At 44.4% G+C, this 20,288-nt stretch overlaps 1 protein-coding gene across 1 annotated transcript in view; it reads right to left on the reverse strand.

Annotated features, from left to right (window-relative positions):
* Window positions 1-3,701: 3,701 nt before the first annotated feature.
* LOC148161984 (uncharacterized) overlaps window positions 3,702-20,288 on the reverse strand; it is a 53,727-nt gene continuing 37,140 nt past the window's right edge. The window contains exons 3-6 of the mRNA XM_088020482.1: window positions 7,125-7,263; window positions 6,587-6,705; window positions 5,945-6,089; window positions 3,702-4,592 (exon numbers count right to left, since the gene is read on the reverse strand). Coding sequence (XP_087876608.1) covers window positions 3,702-4,592; window positions 5,945-6,089; window positions 6,587-6,705; window positions 7,125-7,263 — 1,294 coding nt within the window. The remainder of the gene's footprint in view (window positions 4,593-5,944; window positions 6,090-6,586; window positions 6,706-7,124; window positions 7,264-20,288) is intronic.

Consider the following 20,288-nt stretch of genomic DNA (forward strand, 5'->3'; position numbering starts at 1 on the left):
AACCAGAAGAGACCCAGAATAGCCAGAGGAATACTGAAAAAGAAAAGCAAAGCTGGTGGCATCACAATTCCGGACTTCCAGCTCTATTACAAAGCTGTCATCATCAAGACAGTATGGTACTGGCACAAAAACAGACCCATAGATCAATGGAACAGAATCGAGAGCCCAGAAATGGACCCTCAACTCTATGGTCAACTTATCTTTGACAAAGCAGGAAAGAATGTCCAATGGCAAAAAGAGAGTCTCTTCAACAAATGGTGTTGGGAAAATTGGACAGCCACATGCAGAAGAATGAAACTGGACCATTTCCTTACACCACACACAAAAATAGACTCCAAATGGTTGAAAGACCTAAACGTGAGACAGGAGTCCATCCAAATCCTAAAGGAGAACACAGGTAGCAACCTCTTCTACCTCAGCCGCAGCAACTTCTTCCTAGAAACATCACCAAAGGCACGGGAAGCCAGGGCAAAAATGAACTATTGGGATTTCATCAAGATAAAAAGCTTTTGCACAGCAAAAGAAACAGTCCACAGGGGCGCCTGGGTGGCTCAGTCTTTGAGCATCTGCCTTCGGCTCAGGTCATGATCCCAGGGTCCTGGGATCGAGCCCCGCATCGGGCTCCCTGCTCCACGGGAAGCCTGCTTCTCCCTCACCCTCTCCCTCTCCCCCTGCTTGTGTTCCCTCTCTCACTGTGTCTCTGTCAAATAAATAAAATCTTTAAAAAAAAAAAAAAGAAAAGAAACAGTCCACAAAACCAAAAGACAACCGACAGAATGGGATAAAATATTTGCAAATGACATATCAGATAAAGGGCTAGTATCCAAAATCTATAAAGAACTTATCAAACTCAACACCCAAAGAACAAATAATCCAATCAAGAAATGGGCAGAAGACATGAACAGACATTTCTCCAAAGAAGACATCCAAATGGCCAACAGGCACATGAAAAAGTGCTCAACATCGCTCGGCATCACGGAAATCCAAATCAAAACCTCAATGAGATACCACCTCACACCCGTCAGAATGGCTAAAATTAACAAGTCAGGGAACGACAGATGTTGGCGGGGATGCGGAGAAAGGGGAACCCTCCTACACTGTTGGTGGGAATGTAAGCTGGTGCAACCACTCTGGAAAACAGTATGGAGGTTCCTCAAACAGTTGAAATTAGAGCTACCGTTCGATCCAGCAATTGCACTACTGGGTATTTACCCCAAAGATACAAATGTAGGGACCCGAAGGGGTACGTGCACCCCAATGTTTATAGCAGCAATGTCCACAATAGCCAAACTGTGGAAAGAGCCAAGATGCCCATCGACAGATGAATGGATAAAGAAGAGCTGGTATATATACACAATGGAATATTATGCAGCCATCAAAAGGAATGAGATCTTGCCATTTGCAACGACGTGGATGGAACTGGAGGGTGTTATGCTGAGTGAAATAAGTCAATCAGGAAAGACATGTATCACATGACCTCACTGATATGAGGAATTCTTAATCTCAGGAAAGAAACTGAGTGTTACTGGAGTGGTTGGGGGTGGGAGGGATGGGGTGGCTGGGTGATAGACATTGGGGAGGGTATGTGCTACGGTGAGCGCTGTGAATTGTGCAAGACTGTTGAATCACAGATCTGTACTTCTGAAACAAATAACGCAACATATTTTAAGAAAAAAGAAAAAGAAGAAGATAACAGGAGAGGAAGAAAAGGGGAGTATGTCAGAGGGGGAGACGAACCATGAGAGATGATGGACTCTGAAAAACAAACTGAGGGTTCTAGAGGGGAGGGGGTAGGGGGATGGGTTAGCCTGGTGATGGGTATTGAGGAGGGCACGTTCTGCATGGAGCACTGGGTGTTATGAACAAACAATGAATCATGGAACACTGCACCAAAAACTAATGATGTAATATATGGAGATTAACATAACAATAAAAAAATAAAAAAAAAAAAGAATCTATCTAAAGGAAAAAAAAAAAAAAAAAGAAGCGACCAAGATAGGAATTCTCTGGTTCCTTCCCCATTGAAACACAGATGTGTTGGACATGGAGGGGGTGGGGCCTCAAATGACCAGATTCACAATCTCTCCTCTCCAAGGGCATGTGGCAAATAGGTAGGGGTAGAATAAAACCCCAAGGGAAAAAACGTGCCAATTCCCACCTTATTCTTCCAAATGTTTTGACCCACGATCCTTTCTGGATGATCAGTGCCCGTACTCTGAGTTGCATAAGCATGATGCGCTGAGAGTGTGGATATCTGTGTGTGTCCAGTAGTGACAGAAAGTGAGATAAAATGGGAGAGATAGACACAGAGAGACAGAGGTCTGAAGAAATAGAGACAAGGAGAGGTGGCGGAGGCAAAGAGCAGGAAAGGAAGGAAGATTCATTGCCAGCACAGTAGGATGAGCCTTAGGTATGAAGTTGGCCACTGCTGAGAACAGTGGGGTCAAATACAATGTGCATGGACTGTGTGCCACTTGGGTTCACCCTACATCCCTTGGAGGAATGCTTGACCATCAGGCACTGTCAACCAGGCGAAGCTTGATGACCGCCAGGTAGTGTAAGTGCTGCCCCATGAGGTTGTCTGGGCCCAAAGCTGTGAACTGGACTTGGGCACACCAATGGCTTCCACAGCCGGTCCCAGGGCCAGGAAGCATCTCACATCTCTGAAGATTGGCAGGCATGAGTGGAGAGGAGGGAAATGGAACAAATCACAACCAAGAGATCACATTGCAGAGGCAAAAATAGATTTATTTGACCAATGGATTTTCCCCTCGAGCTTGCGATTCCAGTATGGATTTCCTCCAAGTTAGCCCTTGCAGTGGAGAGAGGTGACCCTGCTGACAGAAGGCCACCAAGAGGCTGACTGGGAACATCTTTCCTCCTGAGAAGGGAAGGCACACTGTGGGTAGAGAGGCATGCCGATACATACCAACAAAAGAGAAAACAAATGCTAAGGTTGAAGAATGAGACACAGTCGTACCCTTCCTGGAATGCCTGCTGAGAGTGGCTGTGGCCCTTCGTGCTGCCATTTTGTGTTCTTTGGAAAGGCTTGCCCGGGGCAAAGATGCCAGGCAAAGCCCCCAGGGCATTCCAGACGTTGGCTGGGACAGAATCACTCAGCGATGGGAGACTGCAGTCATTTCCTGTTTTGCTGGTTCCCAGCCTATCCCAGCCAGGATGGATTTATGACCCTGGGCTCTCATGGTCAAGATGTGTAGCATCCTGTCTTGGTCTACCCATTCAGCTCCTGGAGATGGGACGATCTGACTGGGCAGAAGGAAAAGGCATGTGGAGGTGTCCTTCTTCAAACTCTCCCCCTTTCTTGGTTTGGCTGCCAGGCCCAGGGTTTCCCAGGCCACAGAGGAACGGGTGATGGCAGGGAAGAGGTCACCTGTGTGTCCTGACAGTGATTTTGATCAATTAGGTGTCTGGGAGGGTGCCCATAGCCCAGTGCCCACGGTGCATTCAGAGGCTTTGTGGAGCGTGGTGCTCATCGGGAAGGCAATGGAGGCCTGCGCACAGGGCAGAAAGGATAGCCTTCCTCTGTCTTTCCAAGCCATGGATGCTGCTTTGTGCATTGGTCTTCCTCCGGATCATGCACAATGCTGCCTGTTTCTCCTCCTTGCTGACCCGCTAGGACTGCATCTCAGGAAAGGACATCTGAATGAGTGTTGGGTGGGGAGGAAGAGACCTCCCTGTGCCTAGGCCTGAGGCCATGCGGAGTCATGCAGCATAGCCAGTAGGGTGTGAAACTCCTCCTCACTGAGGGGTGTTTCCAGGGGTCCCAGAGGGTCCTCTTGCGGCAAACACCCACTCAGAAAAGGGTGTGTGTCTTCTTCCATCTCTGTGGCTGTGAAAAGTTCCTCTAAAAACCTTGAGGCTTCTGCAGACGTTTGGTGCTCTGGGTTGAGAGTAGCAGACAGCCCTGCGGTAGGAAGTGCCTGCTGCTGCCAGCCAGGCATCTCAGCATGTGCAGGCTGCAGAACTGCCCCATCCTGAGCCTGTCCTGTGCCGATGACAAGCTGGGACCCCTTGCCCGAGCACTGAGTAGTGGAGTTTCTCCCGGCGTGCCCTGCCTCCTTCAAACCTTGGCAAGGATTGTCAGCTAGAGGCTGAGGGTAGTCTTGGAAAGGCAGGGGTGTCATGCCAGTGCGCTCATGTTGCTGCTGGTGTTCCCCTTGGGATGGGGGACAAAGAAGTGCGTGTCGAATGAAGAGACTCCCTACCAGAGTCGGTCCGGTCAAGGAACAGATCCTCAGGCCTTCAGCAGCAGGAAAGTTGTCTCCTCCTTGCCCACCTTGGGTGGGCGGGACCATCATGGCCCCCAAGGCCTGGCTCCCAGGGCCCCCACAGAAAACTGGAGGGGCAAAGCCCATGCAGGGAACGGGAGTTGTCCCTGCAGGAAAGCCCTGCATGCTTCCCAGAGTATTGGACAGAGCCAGTTGGGGAGAGCTTACAGGGACCCTGGCCAGGAGGCCTGGTTCCACTGGGACTGTCACATAAGGACTGGGTTTGGGGTGTGCTTCCATGTCCTTCACGGGGCCACTTCTGCTCTGTCCTGGGTGCCGAGCTCTTCTGTTCTGGAACCAGACCTGGGACAGAGAAGACATGTCGTGGACATGAGAAGAAGGGATAGATGTCAGCACTCTTTCCCCCCTATGTCCACGTGGGATCTCTCGTGGAGAAGGCCAGGACTCTTGTTCTGAATCTCAGGGTAGCTCTGTCCATACCTTTCACCTGGCCCTTGGAAACTAGGTGAACACCCAGGGAAACTGGACACCTGGCCTGGAGTCCATCCCCCCTTGATAGGCTTGAATGGCAGGCGATCAGCTCTGCTCTGCCTGCTGTTCAGTCCCTACCTTGCCATCTCTTTGATTGCCAATTGCAGCTTTCTGACCAGCCATTTCAGGAGCCCTGGGACAAAGACATAGCTGACCACCTGCCCCTCCTTCCCCAGGCTACTCCAAGTCCTCCGGAATGCCTCAGGACGTCTCTTAACACCTTTCCCTTCTCTGGTGTCTGATTGGGTGTAACCCGAATGGCAAACCACCAACTCTGACTTGTAGGCCTTCAACTCATGCCTACTGGCCTTGGATCCACATGATAGGTAAGTTTACAAGCACATCTCTTATGGGTCTAGAGGAAGGTATGGGTAGCCAGGAATCCTCATCAACAACACTCGCATTCAGATTTGGTTCTCCCTCTCCTCCTTTTGCTACATGGAAAGAAGAGTTTTCAGGATTGAGCATTTTGAGCTTCCCCTGTGTCCAGGGACACGACTTCTCAGAGTACGAGCCCATGAAGGCCCGCTTGAAGCAGGGTCACTGGCTCTTGTCCCAAAGGAGAGGCTTCCAGAGAGTCAGTCTCCATATACCATAAGGACATTTCACAACTCCTATACCAGGAACCACTCTCTGCAGAGCTTTCTGAACCAGGGCACATGGGACCTCTCACCCACCTGCCAATAATCCTTGGGACAATTATCCTGGATGATTAGGTTATCCAGAGAAGGTGTGGTTTGAGGGTAGAATCCATTCCTGCCCTGGGGTCCTGAGGACCAGGACCCTGACAAACAGGTTGCCACACACAGGACAGCAACCCCACTCACACTCAGGAAATTCTGAGGGCCACATGGAGAGTGCTACTAGCTGCTCAAGAGCTGACAGTTTGTGTGATCTCTAGATAGGTGCCAATATTTCTATTTCCCCTCTTTTGTCTGCTCACCATTTCTATACGCATGTACGCTGCCAACTCCCCCCCCGCCCACACACACGCACCATTTGGTTTGGAAATTCTTCCTTGGGCGGTGTCTCACTTGCAAGTTCAAGGCTATCCCCCCATTGCCCGGGCATTGGATCCTGTGGATAGGTCCACGGAGCCCACGATTCCCCACCACTATCCCTTCCACGTTGAAAAACTCATGTGCCACACTCTGAATATGTACCTGAATGCGGGATTCCGGAAGACCTGTGAGGCTGGCCAGGTGTTCCCTGGTAGCAATGCTTGGAAAGCGGTTCTTCTCAAAGGCTTGAAGGAGGATACTGGTTTGGGATGGAGAAATCGATGTCCGTTTTCTCCTGCCATCCTTTGTGAAATGTTCTAAAAAGAGAATAGAGTTAGAAAGGAGGGCTTTGAAACCACTGGCACATCCAGTGTAGAAAGAGATATTGGTGTCCGTCTGCATACGTGTGTGTGTGTGTGTGTGTGTGTGTGTGTGTGTGTGTGTGTGTCTGTTCTCACATGCTTCTCCATTTTCTCAATGTCCTCTCCATCCCTGAGTCTTGAGTTCACCATGGACCCATGCACACAAGCCAGTGCTTGAATCTAAGTCTGAGGTGACCCCAGAAGAGGACTCTGTCCTTCCTACATTTTCAGGACAAGAAGATTCAAAGCCTTTCTTGCCCAGAAACAATGCACCCGCCCAACAGGTGGTGCATGCACAGTGTCCACCTCTGAGAACAGAAAGGGGGCTGGAACAAGTGGTCATGGATTCCTCTGCTAAGCCGTCTTGGCAAACACATGGAAGCCCATGCATACCCATTCCTGTGTCAAGGAGAAGCTCAAGAAGAGACCCATTTGGTATGATGGGGAGTCACCTTGAGTCCAAGATGGAGGCTGTTCCTGTCCATGCCCTTGCCCTTGGGATTTGGGAGACCCCAATCGGCTCTGCCTTAGCTGTCTCGTGCGCTGGTTCTGGAACCACACCTAAATTGCAAAAGAAGAACCGATGGTCAGGCAACACTGGTGGACATGATCTATCTATCTATCTATCTATCTATCTATCTATCTATCTATCTATATGCTTTTTTTTCCCTCATACATAAGGTCTCACAGTGTTTTGTGTGGACCATGAGATAACTCAGGAAAAATGATCTCTAGGGAAAGTCAGCGAAGATGTGTTGACCTGTTGGAATATCCCAGGCCTGGCCCTCCAATAGTACCTGGGTTCCATGAGTGAATGATTTAGAATTACTTCAAAGGACAGGGGCTTAAAAGAGATGCACATACAGGAACCAAAGCTTCTGAGCTTCCCAGCTGAGCATGTAGATTGACATGCAGTGGCTTGGCCTGATTTTGTCCACGACTTGTCCCCCAGGGAAAATGCAAGTGAAGTTCAAACCTACCTGGATCCTGGATTCTGGAATGTCTAGCTCTCGGGCCAGTCGTTCTCTGGTGGCGATGCCTGGGTACGGGTTCTGTTGGAACAATGCGTGCAGAGCCCCTTGCTGCGTCGGCTTCAAAACAAGCCTCCTCCTTCGGGATCTGCATGGGAGGGAGACTGTTGCTGGAAAATGACAACCATATTAGGAAGGCTTTCATAGGAATGCAAAGCGGTGGTTCGGTCTCAGCTCTTCACTTCCTGCCCTGTGTACACCTTCCAAGGCTGGGGCTTCCTGTGCCTTTGCCATTCATGGATCCAACTAAGGGGCTGCTCGATAGGACAGGCAGTCCACCATCTGCCTATGTGAATGAGTGATAGGCACGCATCTAGGGAAATACCAAATGCTATCAAACCATGTGATGGCATGGCAATGAACTGAGGAACCCTGTGGTTGGGATGAAGAGGTGAAAGGACCTTAGGAGAAACAAAGAGGAACCCACTGCTCCTAAAAACCACCAAGGTGAACTCCAACAAAATATCCTAAGTGCTACTCAGTGAGGTGAAACTTCTCTTTTTGTAAATGACACCTGAAATAGGTGCTGAATATTTTCCTGTTCTCTGCCACCTGAGATCTAGCTTGCCTATTTGCAAAAGAGGGAGTCTTGTTGGGAATCCCGGGCACCAACTGCAGTTTTCATTCTGACGGCAGCCATATGCAAGCCTCACTCTATCCATTCCGCCAATCCTCCCTGGATCACAATCCCTCCAGCATGTATGCTGGCAATCGATGTGGTCTCTTTTACTTTCCCGAACCCGGTAAAATTATCAGGGCCTTTGGAAAATGCAAGCAGGGAGCAGGAAATTGGATGGAAACTTACTCTTTGATGTGCTGGTGGGAGCCATGCTGATGGAGTCACTTGGGTTCCAGAGCACTGGCCGGCCGACTGGGTAGGACCCGGATCATGGGACTTATCAATGCCTGGGATGGCCCACCCCTTGAAGTCCCACCCCCATCATTTTGACAGCTTCCTGTGGTAGCTCTGCCTTTAGTGGTTCAGACCTTTGGCGGAAGAGGTCTTCAGGAGGACATCGGGACCAGCTGAGCCAAGTATTTGCCCTGGGCAGGTGGACATGCCCCCCCTTTCCTCTGGTTGCAATGTGCCTTTCCCAATCCCACTGGCTTTTCTCCGAGATTACAGCCTTGACATCGAATCATTGTGTTGAGGTTCTGGGACTCTGTGTAGGACCGGACCACGTAAAGGCACTTCGATAATCACTTCAGATTCTGGCATGTATGTGTGTAACTCCAACCACCTTTGGCAACCCACGACGAGCCTCCTAATTAAGTTCCCTTGTCTTGCATTACATTGTTTTCTATCTTTCTTTTCTTTGTTTACATTTATTTTTTATGTATTGGAACTTTCATCATTTTTCATTTGAATGTTTTTGTTTTTCCCCTTCATTTTTATATATTTTTTTGGTATTACTTTTTTTTTTTATATTGATTTCGTATGTGCCCTTGTATTTTCAACCTTCGCCCCACCAATCAGGACTGTTTAGCTACATATTTTTGTGTCTAGATGCCCTCCACATCTGGGGAACCCAATTCTGATGACATCAGGTCAGCTCCCAGGCATCTTGTGAAGCTATGGGTGTGGAGCCAGGCAGGACACTGAAATCAGTCAGCTTAGATGGGCGGCACGTGAGAGGGAAATTGTGGACTTGGCCATCGCCATGTATGTGGGGTGGTTTGGTGGACACTATTAGTTGCTTGTGGGTTTCCACATGAGTGTATGTGGCAAACCACCTGCTCTGACTCAGAGGCTTTGAACTCTTTCCTCCCAGCCTCACACCCAGCTGGTTCCTCTACTGGCACATCTTTTATGGGCCATGGCGACAGCTTTGCATCTAGAAGTTCCTAATCAACAACACGAGCATTTGGATTTGACTCTCTCTCCTTTTGTGGCCGGAAGAAAAGTTTAACTCTCATTGGCAACTTCAATTTCCTCTCTTTCTGAGTGTAAGAGTTGTCAGTGGGGGTGGGGAGATGGAGAGCAAGATGGCGGAGGAGTAGGAGACCTGGATTTCGTCTGGTCCCAGGAATTCAGCTGGAGAGGGATCAGACCATTCTGAACATCTACAAACTCAACAGGAGATCGAAAAAAAAAAAATAGCAACAACTCTTTGATGAGAAAAGCGACCACTTTCTGGAAGGTAGGACATTGTGGAGATTCCACACCGAGTAGGGTGGCAGAGAAAGAAACGCTTGGTCACAGGCCGGGGGAGTACAGGGTGCAGCCAGAGACCAGGGAGGCAGGAGTGAATACTACTTTCCTCTGGGGGCGCACTGAGGAGTGGGGCCCCCGAGTTCTCGGCTCCTCCGTGGCAGAGATTAGGCAGCCGCCATTTTCGCTCTCATCCTCCAGAGCTTTATGGAGAGGCTGCAGGGAACAAAAGCTCCTGAGAGCAAAGCGGAGCAGATTATTAGGCTTGGACCAGTAAGGGCAGGGCAATTCTGCCTCCGGCAAAGACATTTGGGAACCAGGACAACAGGCCCCTGCCCCAGAAGATCAGCAAGAACAGCCAGCCAAGACCAAGTTTACTGATCAATGAGAACAGCAGAACTCCAGCTCTAGGGGAATACTGCACATAGAATTCATGGATTTTTTTACCATGATTCTTTAGTCTTTCAAAGTTAATTCTTTTTAACTGTCTTTTTTTTCCCGTTTTTTCATCCAATATCTTATCAATCCCTTTTTTAAGAAACATTATTATTTTTAATTTTTAGAGTCATGTTCTGTCCCTCATACTAGTTACCTTTATTTTTGGCTCGTTCTCTCTTGAAAATTTTGAGATACAGTTTCTTCTAACGTCAAATTATACCTTAAATATCTAGTGTATGGCTTTGTTTTAGTCTCCTGCCTGATCACATTCTCTCCCTTTTATTTTCCTTTCTTTTTTTTAAATCCTCTTCTTTCTTTTCTCAAACAACTTCTTATCTCATCAATTCCTTTTATAAAATTTTTTATAATTCTCATCTTTATATATTCCATCCCTTCTTCATACCAACCCTCATTTTTGTACATATATAAGTTTTTCTTTCTTTAAAATTTTGGGGGCACTTTCTTCTAAGAGACCAAAATACAGCTAAAATCTAGTGTGTGGTAATGATCTTTACAGCAGCTTGACCATATTGGATCATATTCTGTTTTTATCTTTTCTTTTTTTGTTTCTTTTTCTTTTTCTTATTTCCCTTTCTTTCCCCCTGGTTTCAGGTCTTTTCTAATTTGTTTAGAGTATATTTTCTGAGGACGTTGTTACCCTGTTAGCATTTTATTCTGTCATTCATCTATTCTCCTCTGGACAAAATGACAAGACAGAAAAAAAAAACACCTAAACAAAAAGAAGCAGAGGTAGTACCAACTCCCAGGGACCTACTCAATATGAACATTAGTACGGTATTGGACCTAGAGTTCAGAAACAGGAATTTAAGAATACTATCTGGACCTGAAAAAAGCATGGAATTTATCCTTTCTGGAGAAATAAAAGAACTAAAATTTAACCAAGTCAAACAAAAAGGCTATGAATGAGGTGCAATCAAAAATGGGGGCACTAACTGCTAGGATAAATGAGGCAAAAGAGAGAATCAGTGATATAGAAGACCAAATGTTGTCATATAAAGTCTCTGAGAAAAAGAGAGATAAACAACTACTGGATCACAAGGGCAGAATTCGAGAGAAAAGCGGTACCATAAGACAAAACAACATTAGAATAATTGGAATCCCAGAAGAAGAGGAAAGAGAGAGAGGTGCAGAAGATATAGTGGAGCAAATTATAGCAGAGAACTTCCCTAATTTGCAGAAGCAAACAGGCACCAATTCCAGGAGGCACAGAGAACCCCTCTCAAAATCAATAAAAATAGGTCACCACCCCGACCTCTAATAGTAAAACTTATGAGTCTCAGACAAAGAGATATTCCTCAAAGCAGCTCAGGAGAAGAGATCTGTATAATACAATGGTAGAAACATTAGATTGGCAACAGACCTATCTATAGGGACCTGGCAGTCCAGAAAAGATGGAAATGATATATTCAGGGCACTAAACAAGAAAAATATGCAACGAAGAATACTATATCCAGCTAGGCTGTCATTGAATGTAGAAGGAGAGATAAAAAGCTTGCAGGACAACAAGAGCCAAACTGTGGAAAGAGCCAAGATGTCCATCAACAGATGAATGGATAAAGAAGATGTGTATAAATAAAATCTTTAAAAAAAAACACAAATAATAAATAAAATCTTTAAAAAAAATAAGGGGTGCCTGGGTGGCTCAGTTGTTAAGCGTCTGCCTTCAGCTCAGGTCATGATCCCACAGTCCTGGGATAGAGCCCTGCATTGGGCTCCCTGCTCTGCGGGAAGCCTGCTTCTCGCTCTCCCACTCCCCCTGCTCGTGTTTCCTCTCTCATTGTCTTTCTCTGTCAAATAAATAAATAAAATCTTAAAAAAAAAGAACTGGTATATATACACAATGGAATATTATGCAGCTATCAACAGGCATGAGATCTTGCCATTTGCAATGATGTGGATGGAACTGGTGTGTGTTATGCTGAGTGAAATAAGTCAATCAGAGAAAGACGTGTATCATATGACCTCACTGATATGAGGAATTCTTAATATAAGGAAACAAACTAAGGGTTGCTTGAGTGGTGGGGGGTGGGAGGGATGGGGTGGCTGGGTGATAGACATTGGGTAGGGTTTGTGCTATGGGTAGTGCTGTGAATTGTGCAAGACTGTTGAATCACAGGTCTGTACTTTTGAAACAAATAATGCAATATATGGTAAGAAAAAAAAAGAAGAAGAAGATAGCAGGAGGGGAAGAATGAAAGGGGGGAAATCGGAGGGGGAGACCAAGCATGAGAGACGATGGACTCTGAAAAACAAACTGAGGGTTCTGGAGGGGAGGGGGGGTCGGGGGATGGGTAGCCTCGTGATGGGTATTAAGCAGGGCACGTTCTGCATGGAGCACTGGGTGTTATGCACAAACAATGAATCATGGAACACTATATCCAAAACTAATGATGTAATGTATGGTTATTAAAATAACAATAAAAAAAAGCTTCCACGACAAACCAAAACTAAAGGAATTGGTAACACAAAACCAGCCCTACAAGAAATATTGAAAGGGTCCTCTAAGCAAAGAGAGACATAAAAGCAGCATTGGCCAGAAAGGAACACAGACAAGATACAGTAACAGTCACCTTGGAAGCAATACAATGGCGCTAAATTCATATCTTTCAATAGTTACCCTGAATGTAAATGGGCTAAATGCCCCAATCAAAAGACACAGGGTAATAGATTGGATTAAAAAAACAACACCCATGCATATGCTGTCTGCAAGTGACTCATTTTAGACCCCAAAACACCACCTGATTGAATGTGAGAGGGTAGAAAAACATTTACTGTGCAAACTGACACCAAAAAAAGCTGGGGTGGCAATCATTATATAAGACAAATTAGATTTTCACCAAAGACTGCAATAAGTGATGAGGAAGGACACTATATCATTCTTAAACTGTCTCTCCAACAAGAAGATCTTACAATTGTCAATAGCTATATCCCTAACATGGGAGCAGCCAATTACATAAGGCAATTAATACTGAAAGCAAAGAAACACATTGACAACACACAATAAGAGCTGGGAAATTCAACAGCAACCTCACTGAAATGGACAGATCATCTAATCCAAGGATCAACAAGGATATAAAGACTTTAAATTCAGGGGACTAGGTGAAATAGGGTCCCCTACTTCTCTGCCATCCCGCCCCCAAGTAGTATAGATATTTTAAAAATATTTGTTCTTCCAATCCATAAGCATGGGATATTTCTCCATTTCTTTCTGTCTTTTCAGTTTCAGTTATATGTATTCTGTAGTTTTTAGAGTTCAGATATTTTATCGCTTTGGTTAGGTTTATTCCTGGGTATCTTACGGGTTTAGGTGCAATTCTAAATAAGATCGATTCCTTGATTTCTCTTTCTTCTGTCTTGTTAGTGTATAGAAATGCAACTGTCTTCTGTGCTTTGATTTATATCCTGCTACTTTGTTGAATTCCTACATGATTTCTAGCAATTTTGGGGTAGGATATTTTGGGTTTTCAATATAGAGGACCATGTCATCTGTGAAGAGTGAAAGTTTGACTTCTTCTTTGCCAGTTTAGATGCCTTTTATTTCTTTTTGTTGCCTGATTTCTAAGGTGGAACTTCTAGCATTATGTTGATTAACTGTGGTGAGATTGGACACCCCTGGAATGTTCCTTCCCTTACGAGAAATGCTTTCATTTTTCCGCATTGAGGATAATATTCTCTGTGTGTTTTTTGTATATGCTTTTTATAATACTGAGGAATGTTCCCTCCAGACCTGCACTGCAGAGAGTTTTAATCAAGAAAGTATGCTGCATTTTGTCAAATATTTTTTTGCATCTATTTAAAAGATTATGTGGTTCTTGTCCTTTCTTATATTAATGTAGTGTATCACATTGATTGATCTGTGTATTTTGAACCACAATTGCAGCCCTGGAATAATCTGTACTTGGTTGTTGTGAATAATCCTTTTAATATAATGTTGGATCTTATTAGCTAGTATCATGGTGAGAATTTTGGGATCCATATTCATCAGGGATATTAGTCTTTAATTCTCCTTTTGGGTGTGTCTTTGGTTTTTGGTTCAAGATATTGGTGGCCTCATAGAATGAGTTTGGAAGTTTTCCTTATGTTTCTATTTTTTGAAAAAGCTTAGTACAATATATATTATTTTTTAAAAAATGTTTGATAGGATTCTCCTGGGAGGCAAACTAGTCCTGGACTCTGGTTTGTTGGGAGATTTTAATTACTCCTTCAATTTCTTCGTTCGTTAAGCATCTTTTCAGGTTTTCCATTTCTTCCTGTTTCCATTTTGGTAGTTCATACGTTTCTAGGACTAAAGGCAACCTATGGAATGAGAGAAGATATTTAGAAATGGCTTATCAGATAAATGGCTAGTATCCAAAATCTAAAAATAATTTCTCAAACTCAACATCCAATAAGCAAATAATCCTGTCAAGAAAAGGGGAGAAGCCATGGGCAGACATTTCTCCAAATAAGACATAGAAGTGATCAAGAGACACATGAAAAAATACTCAACATCACTTAGCATCCGGGAAATACAAATCAAAAGCACAATGAGATGACACTTCACACCAGTCAGAAGGGCTAAAATGAACAATACAGGAAAGAAGAGAAGTTGGTCAGGATGCAGAGAAAGGGGAACCCTCTTACATTGTTGGTGGGAATGCAAACTGGGACAGCCATTCTGGAAAACAGAATGGAGGATCCTCAAATAGTTAAAATTGGAGTTATCTTTGCCCCAGGAGTTGTACTACTGGGTATTTATCCAAAGGATACAAACATAGTTATGCAAAGGGGCACCTGTACCCCAATGTTCATAGCAACAATGTCTACATTAGCCAAATACAGAATGAGTCCGGATGTCCATTGACAGATGAATGAAGAAGATGTGCTGTATGTGTAAAATAGATTATTACTCAGCCATCAGAAAAGATGAAACCTTACCATTTGCAATGATGTGGAAGCAAATAGAGTGTATTATACTAAGTGAGGTAAGTCAATCAGAGAAATACAAGGCAGTGTGCTCATAGGACCTGGGCATAAACAGATGGAACCGTGAGGAAGCTTCTTGGGATGAGAAGTGACCTCCAGGGGCTTGGTAAGTGTGAGTCTTGCCTCTCTGTAATGTATGTTGTCTAATCTGGTTTGAGGGTGCTGCTTTCGGCAGTCTGGAGGCTGGTGGAGTCTAGGTCACTTAAATATAAGGGGGATGTGGGTCGCTTATGTGATCCCGACACTTAGAATCTCCTGTTCGTAGCTGCTCAGACCCTGCACATCATACCCTGGGTTCCACAAATATCAGGCTCCTGGGAGGGCTGGCACCACAGAGCTGCTCACCCCTTGAATCCCCATTCCTTCATCTGTAAGATGGGGGCAACTTTGTTGGGAGGTGGTTGTTTGAGCAGAAGGCAGGAGATGGCAGGGATGGGGAAGGAATCTAAAAGAGCAAGGGACAGGTACAGTCCGGAGTAGGGAAGGGACAAGGGGGAGGGTAGACTGTGAGCCTGGTAATTGTCCTGACCTTTCCTCTTCAAATGTAAAACATTAGATCTGGGTCTGGGAGGACATCAGACTGGGTGCTGCCTCTGTTCCACATCTGACCTTCTCTGGTCCTCAGGCTTACAGGGCATCAGAGCCCAACACGTACCCAGTCACAGACCAGTGACAGACCTCTCCTGCCTCCTTCACTGCTGCTTGACACTCACACCTTAGTGTCCTGGGGCCCTTAGGGAAGCTTGGAGCTCCAGCAACCAGGGTGGGACTGAGAGATTTAGGAAACTATTCTGAGGTGCCCTGACAGGTAGAGACCTACTACAGATATGTGGAGATGTAGAGAGGTAGTTGCTGTGGCAGTTGTCGAAGAGGTTACTGCCTATGGTCTCCTCTAGGATTTTAATGGATTCCACACACATTGGGGTCTGTCATCCATTTTGAGTTTGTCTTATATTTGGTGTAAGAGAATGGTCCAGTTTCGGTGAGGAGCAAGATGGCAGAGGAGTAGGAGACCTGGATTTCGTCTGGTCTTAGGAATTCAGTTGAATAGGGATGAAACCATTCTGAACACCTACGATCTCAACAGGAGATCGAAGAAGAGAGTAGCAACAACTCTCTGAACAGAGAAGTGACCACTTATTGGAAGTTAGGACATGAGAAGTGAATCCGAGGCGATATTCGGGAGGATAGACGACGGGGGAGGGGGCCTCCCTCAGCCACTTCTGGCAAGTGATAGAGCCGCGGCGCACAAAATTGGAACTTTTAGAAGGTGGCTCTGCTGAGGGATGTCGCTCCAGTGGCTAAGCAGGGCGTGGAACCTTCGCGGAACAGTGTGGTCTCAGAATCCTCGGTGTCACAGAAAAACCGGGGGTTCCTGAGTGTGGCAAAGGTCCCAGGTATTGGAGCAGGGAAGCCGACTGCAGAGAGGGAGCCGAGGCGCCGGCTCTCAGCTCGGGGTTACCATAAACTGTGATCCGCGGCCCAGTCAGGCCACTGCTCCTCCAGCAGGTACCCAAGAAGCAGCAGAGCTGGGGACACTCCCCTTCCTCCCCGGGGAGGAGCGGCGCGGCTGCGCACCGCAGGGATCTGCTGGGTTTGGAGACTCCACCCAGGGTCTGGTGCCAGAGATAGAAACGCTCGGTCACAGGCCGGGTGAGCACGGAGTGCACCCGGAGACCAGGGAGACGCGAGTGACTGCTTTTCTCTGGGAGCGCATCGAGGAGTGGGGCCGTGAGTTCTCAGCTCCTCCAGGTGGAGATTGGGAGGCCACCATTTTCGCCCTGGTCCTCCAAAGCTGTACTGAGTGCTTGCAGGGAACAAAACCTCCTGAGAGCAAATTGGAGCAGCTTCCTTACCCCGGACCGACAAGGGCGGGGCAATTCAGCCTCCGGCAAAGACAATTGGGAACCACGGCAAACAGGACCCTCCCCCAGAAGGTCAGCACGAACAGCCAGCAAGCCAAGACCAAGTTTACCGATCAAGGAGAACAGAACTCCAGCGCTAGGGGAATACTGCACATAGAATTCATGGCTTTTTTTTTTTTAACACGATTCATTAGTTTTTCAAAGTGAATTTTTTTAACTGTTTTTTTTTAATTTTCTTTTTCCCTTTTTCCACCAACATCTTATCAATCCCTTTAAAAAAACACATTTTTTATTTTTCATTATTAGAGTCATATTTTATCCCTTCATAGTAGTTACCTTATTTTTGGCATATATATATATAACTTGTTCTCTCTTTAAAATTTTGAGATACAGTTCCTTCTAACAGATCAAAATGTACCCTAAATCACTAGTGTATGGCTTTGTTCTAGTCTCCTGCTTGATCACATTCTGTCCCTTTTTTTTCTTTTCTTTTTTAATCTTATTCTTTCTTTTTTCAAACAACTTCTTATCTTATCAATACCTTTTGTAAAATCTTTTATAATTTTCATCCTTATTTTATTCTTCCATCCCTTCAATTTATCAACCCTTATTTTGTATATATATATAAGTCTTTCTTCCTTTAAAATTTTAGGAGGCACTTTTCTCTAACAGACCAAAATATGCCCAAAATCTTGAGTGATTTTGATCTATGCACTAGCCTGATCATACTTGATCATATGCTGGTATTTTTTTGTTTTGTTCTGTTTTTGTTTTTATCTTTTTATTTTTTTTCTCTCTTTCTTTTTTCTTTCTCTCCCTTTCTTTCCCCCTGGTTTCAGGTCTTTTCTGATTTGTATAGAGTATATTTGCTGGGGTCGTTTTTAACCTGTTAGAATTTTGTTCCCTCATTCATCTATGCTCCTCTTGACAGAATGAAAAGACGAAAAAAAATCACCACAGCAAAAAGAACAAGAGGTAGTACCATCAGCCAGGGACCTACTCAATAAGGACATTAGTGCAATGTCGGACATAGAGTTCAGAAACATGACTTTAAAGATACTAGCTGGGCTTGAAAAAAGCGTGGAAGTTATTAGAGAAAGCCTTTCTGGAGAAATAAAGGAACTAAAATCTAACCAAGTAAAAATCAAAACGGATATTAATGAGGTGCAATCAAAAATGGGGGCACTAACTGCTAGGACAAATGAGGCAGAAGAGAGAATCAGCGAAATAGAAGAACAAATAATGGAAAATAAAGAGGCTGAGAAAAAGAGAGAGAAACAACTACAGGAACACGAGGGCAGATTTCGAGAGATATGTGATATAATAAGATGAAACAACATTAGATGAAACAACATTAGAATAATTGGGATCCCAGAAGAAGAAAAAAGAGAGAGAGGGGCAGAAGGTATATTGGAGCAAATAATAGCAGAGAACTTACCTAATGTGGGGAAGGAAACAGGTATCACAATCCAGGAGGCGCAGAGAACCCCTATCAAATTCAATAAAAATAGGTCAACGACCGACATCCAATAGTAAATCTTACGAGTCGCAGAGACAAAGAGAAAATCCTGAAAGCAGCTCGGGAGAAGAGATATGTAACCTACACTGGTAGAAATATTAGATTGGCAACAGACCTATCTACAGGGACCTGGCAGGCCAGAAAGGACTGGCATGATATCTTCAGAGCACTAAACGAGAAAAATATGCAGCCAAGAATACTATATCCAGCTAGGTTGTCATTGAAAATAGAAGGAGAGATAAAAAGCTTCCAGGACAAACAAGAACTAAAGGAATTTGCTAACACAAAACTAGCCCTCCAAGAACTATTGAAAGGGGTCCTCTAAGGAAAGAGAGAGCCTAAAACCAGCATATATCAGAAAAGAACACAGACAATATACAATAACAGTCACCGACATGCAATACAATGGCACTAAATTCATACTTTTCAATAGTTACCCTGAATGTAAATGGGCTAAATGCCCCAATCAAAAGACACAGCCTATCAGACTGGATTAAAAAACAAAACCCATCCATATGCTGTCTGCAAAAGACTCATTTTAGACCCAAAGACACCCCCAGATTGAAAGTGAGGGGGTGGAAAACAATTTACCATGCTAATGGACACCAAAAGAAAGCTGGGGGGGCCAACCTTATATCAGACAAATTAGACTTTGAAACAAAGACTGTAATGAGTGATGAAGAAGGACACTATATCCCATTAAAGGGCCTATCCAACAAGATCTAACCATTGTAGATATCTATGCCCCTAAAATGGGAGCAGCCAATTTTAAAAGGCAATTAAAAACAAAAGCAAAGAAACACGTGACAACAATACAATGACAGTGGGGGATTTAACACCCCCCTGACTGAAATGGACAGATCATCTAAACAAAAGATGAACAAGGAAATAAAGACTTTAAATTACACAGTGGACAAAATAGACTTCACAGACATATTCAGAACATTCAAACCAAAAGCAACAGAATACACATTCTTCTCTAATGCCCATGGAACATTCTCCAGATTTGAGCACATCCTAGGTCACGAATCATTTCTCAACTGGTACCAAAAGACTGGGATTATTCCCTGCACATTTTCAGAACACAATGCTTTGAAACTAGAACTCAAACACAAGAGGAAAGTCGAAAGTACTCAAATAAATGGAGGCTAAACAGCATCCTACTAAAGAATGAATGGGTCAACCAGATAATTAAAGAAGAATTTTAAAAAATCGTGGAAACCAATGAAAATGAAAACACAACTGTTCAAAATCTTTGGGGTACAGCAAAGACAGTCCTGAGAGGAATGTATATAGCAATACAAGCCTTTTTCAAGAAACAAGAAAGGCCTCAAATACACAACCTAAGCCTACACATAAAGGAGCTGGAGAAAGAACAGGAAATAAAGCCTAAACCCAGCAGGAGAAGAGAAATAATAAAGATCAGATCAGAAACCAATGAAATAGAAACCAAAAGAACAGTAGAAAAGATCAACGAAACTAGGAGCTGGTTCTTTGAAAGAATTAACATGATTCTTAACATGACCAGATAAAACCCTGGTCAGATTTATCAAAAAGAAAAGAGAAATGACCCAAATCAACAAAATCATGAATGAAAGAGGAGAGTTCACAACCAACACCAAAGAAATGCAAACAATTAAAAGAATATATTATGAGCAACTCTATGCCAGCAAATTAGATAAACCGAAAGAAATGGGTGCATTCCTAGAGATGTATCAACTACCAAAATTGAACCAGGAAGAAATAGAAAACCAGAACAGACCTATAACCACTAAGGAAATTGAAGCAGTCATCCAAAATCCCCAACAAACAAAAGCCCAGGGCCAGATGACTTCCCAGGGGAATTCTATCAGACATTTAAATGAGAAATCATAACTATTCTCCTGAATCTGTTCCAAAAAATAGAAATGGAAGGAAAATTCCAAACACATTTTATGAGGCCAGCATTACCTTGATCCAAAACCAGAAAAAGACCCCCATTAAAAAGGAGAATTACCGACCAATATCCTTGAGGAACATGGATGCAAAAATTCTCACCAAAATACTAGCCAATAGGATCCAACAGTACATTAAAAGGATTATTCACCATGTCCATGTGGGATTTATTCCTGGGCTGCAAGGTTGGTTCAACATCTGCAAATCAATCAACGTGA

The sequence above is a fragment of the Eumetopias jubatus genome, unplaced genomic scaffold, assembly GCF_037043125.1.
Source record: "Eumetopias jubatus isolate StellerSeaLion01/CBP00866 unplaced genomic scaffold, mEumJub1_p1.0 scaffold_30, whole genome shotgun sequence".
Classification (NCBI taxonomy): domain Eukaryota; kingdom Metazoa; phylum Chordata; class Mammalia; order Carnivora; family Otariidae; genus Eumetopias; species Eumetopias jubatus.